Source organism: Triticum urartu, chromosome 4A (assembly GCF_056163025.1).
Source record: "Triticum urartu cultivar PI428250 chromosome 4A, HENAU_Tu73, whole genome shotgun sequence".
Classification (NCBI taxonomy): Eukaryota; Viridiplantae; Streptophyta; class Magnoliopsida; order Poales; family Poaceae; genus Triticum; species Triticum urartu.
This window is the reverse complement of record NC_141876.1, coordinates 66,226,796-66,237,866: the sequence shown is the minus strand read 5'-3', so window position 1 is coordinate 66,237,866 and position 11,071 is coordinate 66,226,796. Positions and strand designations below refer to the sequence as shown.

Below are 11,071 nucleotides of genomic sequence, written 5' to 3'. Positions count from 1 at the left end.
AAAAAGGCCCCACAATTAAATGGGCCATGCTGTGCCCGGCCTTAAGGCCTGACCTTGGAGATCGGCCTTGTTCCATGGTCGGCCCGGCCTTTTTAATCGCGTGGCGTGCCAGGCCGAAAATCCATGCCAGTGGACCGGCCCACGAGGCACGGCCCATATGGCCAGCTTTAGCTCAGCACTGCAGGAGCGCCGGCGTCCCAGGAGCAAAACCCTCGCCCCCTCCCTCCCCATTCGCCGGAGCTCTCCTGCTGCTTTGCGCTTCCCTCCCTCCGAGCGGGCGAGCGGAATCCACCCTCGCCGGCGAACCACCCCCCCCCCCCCCCCCCCCCCCCCGCCATGGTCGACATCAGCTCAAGGTACGAGATCCCGCGGACGGCCGAGTTCCTGCGGGGCCGCGCCTACACCAGGGTCGCCCTCCAGGTAATTTCCCCTTCTCCCTTCATTCCTCGAGATTTATTTGGTGCTTTAGCTGCCCTTTGATTGGCTACTTGTCTCGGTTTCATGGCGCTTTAGTTCCCGGACGAGCTGCTCAAGGACGCGGCGGCGGTGGCGCGGGCCCTCCGGGCGGAGCTCGGCGGCGGGGCCAAGCTGTTCGTGATGGCCGACACCGCGTACAACTCGTGCTGCGTCGATGAGGTGGGGGCGTCCAACATCGACGCCCAGTGCGTCGTCCACTACGGCCACTCCTGCATGAGCCCGTGAGCCCTTCTTTGCCCCCATCACCCTTCGTCAGTTGTTGCGCCCCGTTTTAATGTGCAGGCTGAGTCGAGAAAACAAGATTGTTGCTTCGGAATAGGATTTTTTGTCTCTGTATGTGGTTCATTTCTGTGTTTGTTGGATTAACAATTGGATGCTTCAGATTGTTCTTTTAGGGGCATTGATAATTACTACTAGGCAATCATGTCAGAGATGGTCTGCTGTCTAGCAAAGGCATTGCCAGCTCTGTATTTAGCAGGAAATGGTTGATAGTAATAGAAGGTGTTCCTCATTCATGTCCGGTCATGATGTCAGTGGGAGACGCTTATCATATTAATATTTCGTTTTTATTCGCTTGTACAATTGTAACATATGGTAAATTCCAGTCATTATGATGATTGTTTGTTGGAAGCCATTACCTTTTAGTTTCACATATCAAAATTGTATGCTGACAAGAACAAATCTTAATGCAGGACATCGAATTTGCCGGCGTTCTTCGTATTTGGGAAGGCACCATTGGACATCAGTTCGTGTTGCCGCTCATTGCTGGACTGCTCGAGAGAAAGCAGTAAACCCGTTCTTGTATGCCTCAACTATTTCTTATGCTGAAAATTGTGCTTTAGTATATGGAATAAGCATAAGATGTTCGTTTGTTATTGAATTCTCAGTTCTGGAGTTAACACAACTTCTCTAAACTACACTACAAAATCAACATACTGAAAACGGTTGCCGCTTGTTGCTAAATTGCTCGAGAGAAATCAGTAAACCACCTGTATGCCTCAAACTATTTCTTATGCTGAAACTTGTGCTTCGGTTTATGGAATAAGCATCAATTTAGTCCTTGTCATTGAATTCTGGAGTTCACATTTTTTCTGAACCACGTAACATCATCATACTGAAAATGTTTGCCTTTCCTACTGAAGTAAAATCACCCTTTCTAAGTATATTAAATAAAATTAATAAGTTAGAAAAGATGGCATTTTCGGTTATAGGCATTTTCTTTCTAAGTTTTAAATATTTATTATTTAGAGCAATATAACTTTACCGGTAATCTTAAATGTAATATCAATTAGGCCATATCCTACGCAAGGAAGTACACAAAATTGATTTAGGTCATGACTCTAAATTAGAGTAGTTAGAACAAAAACAAATTGAGTTGGCTGTGGTCATTCTGTTGTGTTGCCGTTAATGGCTACATCTGCATGAAATTACCCTGTTTCTGGTAATAATTATGTAATGCCTGCATATGGTTTAATTTATCTGCTAACTACTTTTTTTTCTGTTGCTGCATGTTTCCGGCAGTGTTACTATTTGCTGATTCAGTTTGTCGAGCTATCAATTGTTATATTCATCACTTCAATAGTATTTTGCTGATCTGACTTATTAAATAGGTGCTATGTGGGTTAGAGTATGCACATGCTTTGGACGATCTTAAAAGAGCCACTGTGGGATTATGCAAATCAGATTGTCAAAATTCCGAAATCCATTATGCAGAAGTTCTGTGTTCGGAAATGAGTCCGTCATCAAGTTCTACTGCAGAAGAGCAATGTTCTCAATCCAATGGAAGCACTCATAATGATGGTTTGCCTGCACACAATGATGATTTGGCAACACTTGTGAACAGTTGCTGTAATATGGAAGGGTCCACGCGCAAGTATAATCTTGGAGGCCTTACATGGCGCATATCCACCGATGAGAAAATAGATGACTATTTGTTATACTGGATTGGACAAGATAACTCTGCTTTTGCCAACGTTGCACTTACCTTCAATAAATGTGATATAGGTCTGTTTCCCTCTTCCTCATTTGATGGCTAGTTGGAGAATCACTTCAATTCATGCAAATCATGTTTTGTCTAGTTTTCTAGTTTGCCTCTATAATATATCAATGTACAATCCAGTTTGCTTCCCTTGACACATGTGTAAACAGTTATATGACAATATGAAAACTACACTATGGAGACTTGGAGAGCATGCTCGTTTGACCTTTAGGACATGTATTAATGACTTCTGCTAAATGATTTGTATTGTTAACATATAGTATAGCCAGTGGGTTCCTGCATTTTATTATGGGCCTGGCACCCTGGCATGCAGTACATGGGTATGGTATTATGTGGTAGCATTAATTCGAGCATCCTTTATTTTTATGTTTGCTCCTAAGAGAAAAGATCTTTCTAATGAAATGAATTTGAATATTAATGAAACGTTTGTATGCAGTTAGATACGACACAGCAGCAAATCAATTCTCAAGGGATGTCTCTCATCTGATGAAAATTCTTAGGCGCAGGTACATTTTTGTGCAGCATATGTATGCTATTATCTTCCTTTGAAATGCATGTACACATTATCTGTGTAGTATTAATAATAATACAAACTGTTTGTAGATATTACCTTGTGGAGAAGGCAAAGGATGCAAATATTGTTGGCATTTTGGTGGGAACTCTAGGCGTTGGTATGTACATTGTTACCTTTAATATTGAAAATAGTTATGCCAATGTTAGGTAGGTGAGCATGGAAATCTAAGCTAGCCTGGGTTTGGCTCTGCAATGTGGTATTGAGGAACTGTTTGAATTAGACTTCAGATTTTAGCACCTCTTTCCTCAGTGTTTCAGGGTAAACATGCCATATGTTGAGCATCAAATATCTTGTGCATGTGGGTTAATTTGGTTTGATCTGCTCCAGTCTGATACTCTGATTGGTTCAGACCAAAGGCTTATTCGACTGCTTTGAAGCAGTTCAAAACAGGACATCTGCATGCTTTTTTTTCTTTGGTGGTTTGACCGGGTCAGGCCCTGATTATGTTTTTTCTTCCAGTTGAACTTCCTATTTCTTCATGATTAGAGATTCATTCACTGAACTTGACTACAACTATTCCCTTAGCATATGGTATTTACACTTATCACTTTGGTACTGTAGTGGACACATAACTGTGGTTCTGTGGCACATTTATTGTTGATGCAGCTGGTTACCTTGACATAGTCGAGCAAATGAAAAATCTGATCAAAGCTGCTGGAAAGAAATCTTATACACTGGTCATGGGACGGCCTAATTCTGCTAAGCTTGCCAATTTTCCTGAGGTGCTAGTGAATTCTAATAGTTTGTTCTGCTTCTCATATGTAGATTAACTGACAGATTTTTTCTGTGGCAGTGCGAAGTTTTTGTATATGTTTCTTGTGCCCAAACTGCTTTATTGGATAGCAAAGAATTTCTAGCCCCAGTTATCACACCATTTGAAGCTGTATTAGCTTTTAGCAGGTACATGTCGTTATTGACGCCAGTATACGTGTGGCATTAAGTTTGAAGAATATCTTCTTTATCATCATTATTGGATCTGTGACACATTTTCAGAGGAAGAGAATGGACTGGAGAATATCTTTTGGATTTCAAGGACTTGATCAGTTCAGAGAAACCAGAAGTTGTAAGCAAAAGTGAAGAAGCACGTTTTTCTTTTATCAAAGGCGGCTATGTGGAAGATGATTGTGCTCAAGGTATTATGCACTTGGATCTATAAATCTGTCACTGTGTGCACTAGTTCTTTTACCTATTGAAATTCCTGCAACAATAGTGTGTTACCTATTGAGTTCCATCTTTCATGTGGAACCTTGTAGAAAACTCCATGCATGTTCGTAGTCCTGGTCTCGTGATTCATGCGTTTTTCTTCTTCTAAATCACACGTGTTTTCCCGCCATTTGGCACCACAGAAAACGAGGAGCATTCAGAAACATCACTTGCACTGGCCGAGCTAACGGAGAAGGCCCTAAGCACCCGAAACCAAAATAGCGACGCAGTTCTTTACCAAGGAGGTGCGAAGTCTGCAATCGAATACCTCAAGGCCCGGTCCTACCGTGGTATGACTGGAGAATACGAGGGCCCAGCGCCGGACTCGGTCTTGATAGGCAGGACAGGGAGGGCTGCTGGTTACTCGGATGAGAAAACAAAGAGCCCACAATGAAGGAATGCTGCGTGCATTTGCATGCTGGATAGTTTTGTGGGGAAAGAAAGCCTGTGGGTTCATTTTAGTGGGGAAAATGATACTTTTGGATGGCGTTTTACTGGCTTAGGGCCTAGTTTGGCTGTCCTTTGGGCTTTGTATACTAGAAATTGCTGTATTTGCAGGTCCAGTTTTGTTGTGAGCCATGAGGCACATGTGAAGAAACAATTGTCCCTTGTGGAAATCTGTGTAAAACTGTGTCACTTTGCCAAATTAAGAAGATTTTGGTGACCCTGTCTAACCAATTTTTTGCGTGCACATTATCGAGAGTGATGCCTCCAGGAGAACTGTATAAATTTGTTCAATGAAACAGAGGTGTTATCTACAAGATATATTGGAAATATACATCAAGGGGGAGTGGAGTACAGAACTTGGACCCAAGCCAAACGGAGAGAATATAAATATCCTTTTTAAAATATAATTTTCAAGAGTCCAGACTAGGATTACATTGTCAAAAACTTTGTGTTTCTTTGACTCGAGATGTTCCATGCAGCCACCTTAAAGACCTGCATGAAGAAGGGTGTGGGAAAGGAGATCCCGGCGTCCCTATCCAGGTGATTGAGTAGGAGCTCTAGTTTAATATATACTTGCAGGAATCATTGGACAGTATAGTCGAAATTTCTTGGCTGCCAAGGCATCTTGACTAGCCGGCCGGCAGATTGCGAATAAAATGATCAGCATTCCGGTGCGCCAACCCCTCCACGAGTCCGTGGGCAAGTGACGACGAACCTGGAGTCAACTAGCATGGAAAGCAGCGGATCCGAATGAGTTTTGAATAGAGTGGCCTTGACTTACTAGTTAGTAGCTAGAGACAGTGAAGCCCTATAAAAACGAGAGGACCCATGGCCATGGGCACTCAGACTCTGCTCACCCCATCGTCGCCGGCTGCTGACCAGTTTTGCTGCAACGCACGGCACCGCCGGTGGCGACCAAGGCAGCAGTAAGCAAGCAAGTAAGCCTCACTTGTTTAAGCATCTGTTCGTGTCATTCATCTAGCTTTTGCTTCTCACATGCTGCATACATCATTCATGTTCTCCTCTTCTACTCTACATAGGGATGTGAAGAGAACTCTGATGATCTACGTGCAGTAGCCAAGGTTTCACCTATTCGAATCGTGCCCAAGAACCTTGAGAAAAGAGACGACTCTAAATAATTTTTCAGGTAAGCAACATACAAAAATTCACCCTCCTAGTTGAAACGCATGTGGCCAACGTTTCCTGACCATCTAAATTCCCTCTGCTATGTAGATTCGGCCAGAGTATAACACAATGAAGGATGCTGTGATTGGGCAGTTTCTCCTGGTGCTCATAGCAGCGGCAAGTGCTACTATACAAGCCGTCACCACCTCCACTCACAGTAACCAAACGGACTGGCTCTCCCTGCTTGAGTTCAAGAAGGCCATCGTCCTTGACCCGGAGCGAGCCCTGGCGTCCTGGAACGAGAGCACCCACCTCTGCGACTGGGAAAGCGTCTCCTGCAGGACCAGGGACCCGCGCCGCGTCGTCTCTCTTCACCTAGCGAACCTGGGTTTAGCGGGGCACATCTCTCCATGGCTCGGGAACCTGACGTTCCTCAGAAATCTAGCCCTGCCGACGAACACTTTCACAGGGGAGATCCCCTCGTCCCTCGGCCGCCTTCGTCGCCTCCAGACCCTCTTCCTGAGCAACAACACTCTGCAGGGCAGCATCCCCACCAGCCTTGCAAACTGTTCCAGCCTCAAGGTCCTCTGGCTCAACAACAATGGTCTGGATGGCCAAATCCCTGCGGACCTCCCTCCAAACCTCCAGCAGCTGCAGCTTTCAACTAATGACATTGGTGGAACCATCCCTCCTTCCATCGCCAATGCCACAGCACTGAGGAAGCTCAGCTGTGCGTTTAATCGTATCGAAGGCCGCATCCCTGACGAGCTTGCAGAGTTGGGCGGGCTGGAGATTCTTTATCTGGGTAGTAATCTGTTGGCAGGCATGTTTCCACCAGCCATCCTCAATCTTTCTAGTCTCACCGGCCTCGGGCTTAACACGAATATGTTAAGTGGCGAGGTACCTTCCGATCTCGGTAACTTTCTGCCTAATCTCCAGATACTTTCGTTAGCCCAGAACCTTTTTCATGGGAAACTCCCCCATTCATTCGTAAATGCATCCAGTCTACGTGTCTTGGATATATCGACCAATAATTTTACCGGGGTTGTGCCTAGCTCCATTGGCAGATTCTCCAAGCTTGTCAAGTTAAATATTGAGACGAATAAGGTCCAAGCACGCAACAAGCAAGAATGGGATTTTGTGAGTAGCTTAGCAAACTGTACTGAGCTACAAGGTCTCTCGTTAGCAAGTAATCTTTTAGAAGGTCAGGTGCCAAATTCGTTGGGTAACCTTTCCATAAATCTTCAATATCTGTTTTTGGGACAAAATCGGTTGCAGGGAACTTTCCCTCCGGCATAGCAAACTTTCCCAACCTGATCATTTTAGGATTGGACTACAATCGATTTACAGGCGTGGTACCACACTGGCTGGGAGCTTTCAAATTTTTGCAAAAACTGAGCTTATCCACCAACATGTTTACAGGCAACATACCTTCCTCCCTTTCCAATTTATCCCAATTAATAGAACTCCTTCTAGACACAAACCAATTCATTGGGCACATATCGATAAGCTTGGGAAACCTTCAATCACTTGAAACACTGAGCGTTTCCAGTAATAAACTTCATGGTAGGGTACCAGAGGGGATCTTCAGCATTTCAACAATAAGGGAAATTGGATTATCATCCAACAACCTTGATGGACAACTTCCTGCAGAAGTAGGCAACGCCAAGCAGCTTGTGATTTTGTTGCTTTCAGCCAACAAGTTATCTGGAGATATTCCAAGCACTATGGGTGCTTGCAAAAGTTTGGAAGACATTGAGTTGGACAGTAATATTTTCAGTGGCAACATCCCTGTTTCATTTGGCAACCTATTTGGCCTAAAAGTCCTCAACTTGTCTTACAATAACTTAACTGGATCAGTACCAGCGTCTATTGGGAACCTTCAGCATCTTGAACAACTAGATTTGTTGTTCAACCATCTTGAGGGCAAGGTTCCAGTACATGGAATATTCAAGAACGCAACTGCCACACATATTGATGGAAATCAGGGCCTTTGTGGTGGGGCATCGAACTTACACCTGCCTTCATGTTCTGTTATGTCTTCATATTTATCTAAACACAGGCTACCTGTAATACTCAAAGTAGCGATCCCACTCGCTTGCATGCTTTCACTGCTTGCTATGGTGATCTTTGTATTACTTTGGCAGAGGAAAAACCATTTGAAAACATCCATTTCTTCGCTCTCATTTGATGGTAAATTCCCCAAAGTCTCTTATAAGGATCTTGTTAGAGCAACTGATGGATTCTCTTTATCCAATTTAATTGGCACGGGAAGATACAGTTCAGTATATAGAGGGAAGATACTTCAAGAAGAAAATGTGGTTGCCGTGAAAGTATTTTGCTTAGAGACAAGGGGAGCACAGAGGAGCTTCATTGCAGAGTGCAATGCTTTGCGAAATGTGCGACACCGCAATCTAGTCCGTATCTTAACTGCATGCTCTAGCATTGATTCTAGCGGAAATGATTTCAAGGCGCTAGTGTATGAGTTCATGCCAGGAGGGGATTTGCATAACTTGCTATACTCAACGGAAGACAATGACAACTCTTTAAAACGGAGCTACATTTCACTTGCTCAAAGGTTAAGCATTGTGGTTGGTGTAGCAGATGCAATGGCGTACCTACACCATAACCACCACGGGAGTATTGTTCATTGTGATCTCAAACCTAGCAACATTCTTCTGGATAATGACATGGTAGCTCATGTTGGAGACTTTGGACTCGCAAGGTTGCAAGTCTCATCATCCTTTGGTGACTCGACATCAGTTTCTTCGGTTGCAATCAGGGGAACCATAGGATATGTTGCTCCAGGTATTTTTCTATTTTTTTTACGCTGTGGTTTTCTTCCTGTTTTACTTGGAAGTGTGAGATCGAACTGATCCCTCCAGATGTGCAATCTACAGAATATGGAGCGGGTGGTCAAGTTTCTACCGCTGCCGATGTTTACAGCTTTGGGGTCGTTCTCCTTGAAATATTCATACGAAAGAGCCCAACAGATGGCATGTTCAAGGACGGATTAAGCATTGCAAAGTTTGCAGAGGTCAACTTCCCTGAGAAGATGATGCAGATCGTCGATCCACAACTGGTACAAGAGTTGGACCTTTGCGAAGAAGCTCCATCGGCGGAGGATAATGGAGTGCATTGTTTACTTTCTGTGCTGAATGTTGGCCTTTGCTGCACCAAGTCCTTTCCAAGTGAACGCATCAGCATGGAGGAGGTGGCTGGCAGGCTGCATAGAATCAGGGATGCATATATTGGAGGCTAAGACGAAGCTGAAGAATCAGTTCAATAATTGCAGCTTGGACTTTTTCTTTGGGTGCAAAAGTATGGTCTTGCTTAACATTATTTTGTATTGAACCGACTCACCACTCCTTGGTCTAGAAAAGATGAGTGCTATAGGGGAAGAAAACAATGATGCCATACTTAATGTACAACTAGAGCTCCAAATGTACTCTCTTGCCATTCAATCCGCTGGTGCCGGATCTGGTTTTACCACAGCTAAGAGCATATGCAAACGTGTAAAGTCATAACGCTAGTATGATGTAAACGATGAGCAGCATGCGTGGGGAGGGCAATGACTCATAGGATTTGTAGGGCCTTGCACATTTTCTTCTTTGTTGTGATGAATTCACTATGAGCCAATGGTATTAAACACGAAGAATCATGGTTGGTGAGTCACCACTATATAGCAGACTTTGCATATGTTGCTAGTGACAATTTCTCGTGCAAACTTACTCAACAATGGTAGGACTGAGAAGCATTCTGTGCCGGTCAAGGCGTTCCTCTAAATGCGTAGGATTGGGAGGAATCTGGAAGGGATGTAGAAATAGTCGGTCCTCAAGGCAAGGAATTACCTATGATCTACCTTCCACTGCTGAATCATGCTGGAGTACAGTGAAGGTCCATTGTGCATAAAGCTTCATAGTTCTAAGATTCCCGAAAATTCCACAAACTTCTTCTACTTGTAGTTGAAGCAGTGTTGCATGAATGACATGTGCATAAAACTTCTTTCTCACGAGGCTGCGGAGTATTTTCGTAGAAAGCAAGGCTGGGCCCCTATGGTAGTTTTACTGTGTGGTTTTTGATCGGTTACTTCTTTCTGTATGCTTTATGCTTAGGGGTTGCTGGTGTCCAATAGTTCTGGCGATGTTGTCGTATGTTAAACTGTTGTGGGCATCTCCTTAGTGAGGTTATTCGGCTGATCAGGTTCACGGCCAGGTGATGCACTGCATTAAACGTTCGTTCACTTCTTGGGCGTTCCGCATTATCAATTTCATGCAACGAAATTGGGAGCCTAGGCTCCTTTCGTAAAAAAAAAACGCAAACAGAATTATGATTGTAAATGTGTCATTAATGCGACAAAGGTCTTACTGCTCTCCGGCTGGTCACAATGGGGAGGAACTTAGGAGTAACATCACACACTTCAATACAACTTTGCTTATGTGGCACATATTTAATGAAGAGAGAGGTGCTTGTGATAACTAGCTAAGTTACCGGAACATCACACACTCCAAGAAACAATGAGTCTATAACCTAATAAATACAACGTTGCATGACACTACATAGATGTTCCTACCCACTATGGAGGTAGTAACATAGTCTAGGGAAGTGTGTAAGTTACTAGCTTATGTTCTTGCCCATTGTGACCAGCCTCCCACAACTCAGTTCTCTTTCACAAATTTCCGTGTGGATATACTCACTTGTTTACTTCGGGTGAAAATATTATAGATGAAATTAGTACTTTATTCCAAGAAATTTATTACAAAAAAATGTTTTTTTGGGAAACAAGAAACCCCTAAAGAAGTGGTAACAATGGAGTATCCTTAACCATGATTTTTGTAAAGAATCTAAAATTTTATCAATGTATTAAAACTTGGCTAGGATTTGTGAGATTCAGTTTACAGAAGAGCAATCAACATTGTTCTCATCTAAAGCAAGTACCCCATAAACATAAAAAACAACCCACAGTAGTAAACAATTCGAACTTGTAATGGAGAAGTGGAAAGAAGTCAACAAATGGCGAACATTTTTCTTAAGCATCAACAAGTAGAAATATCTCCAAGATCTGACAGTTTCCAAATCTCCTCAAGCTGCTAAAGCTGTATGAGAACCTGTGGGATAGGTAAACTAAAAGACATATAATGTAGCGACCAGACCTCAAACAGTCTGATCTCTGTACTCAGATGTCATCCCTGGATCAGTAATGCTGACACCACACAGTACTTGAAGGATTTATAACAGAGTAGCAA

The 11,071-nt window shown here is 43.5% G+C and overlaps 1 protein-coding gene and 1 pseudogene across 2 annotated transcripts; both read left to right on the top strand.

The window, feature by feature from the left end:
- The first annotated feature begins 225 nt into the window (after positions 1 to 225).
- LOC125550681 (diphthamide synthesis DPH2 family protein) lies at positions 226 to 4,931 on the top strand. The gene is made up of 10 exons (XM_048713732.2): positions 226 to 420; positions 514 to 698; positions 1,170 to 1,278; positions 2,088 to 2,481; positions 2,913 to 2,982; positions 3,080 to 3,147; positions 3,657 to 3,772; positions 3,844 to 3,950; positions 4,044 to 4,183; positions 4,397 to 4,931. Exons 1-10 carry the CDS (start codon positions 337 to 339, stop codon positions 4,645 to 4,647), a joined length of 1,524 nt encoding a protein of 507 aa, XP_048569689.2. The 5' UTR covers positions 226 to 336; the 3' UTR covers positions 4,648 to 4,931.
- A 148-nt stretch (positions 4,932 to 5,079) lies between these two features.
- LOC125550680 (uncharacterized) lies at positions 5,080 to 9,289 on the top strand (annotated as a pseudogene). Its single transcript, XR_015600284.1, has 4 exons — positions 5,080 to 5,638; positions 5,741 to 5,847; positions 5,934 to 8,633; positions 8,711 to 9,289. The product of XR_015600284.1 is annotated as an uncharacterized LOC125550680 (transcript).
- Positions 9,290 to 11,071: the final 1,782 nt, after the last annotated feature.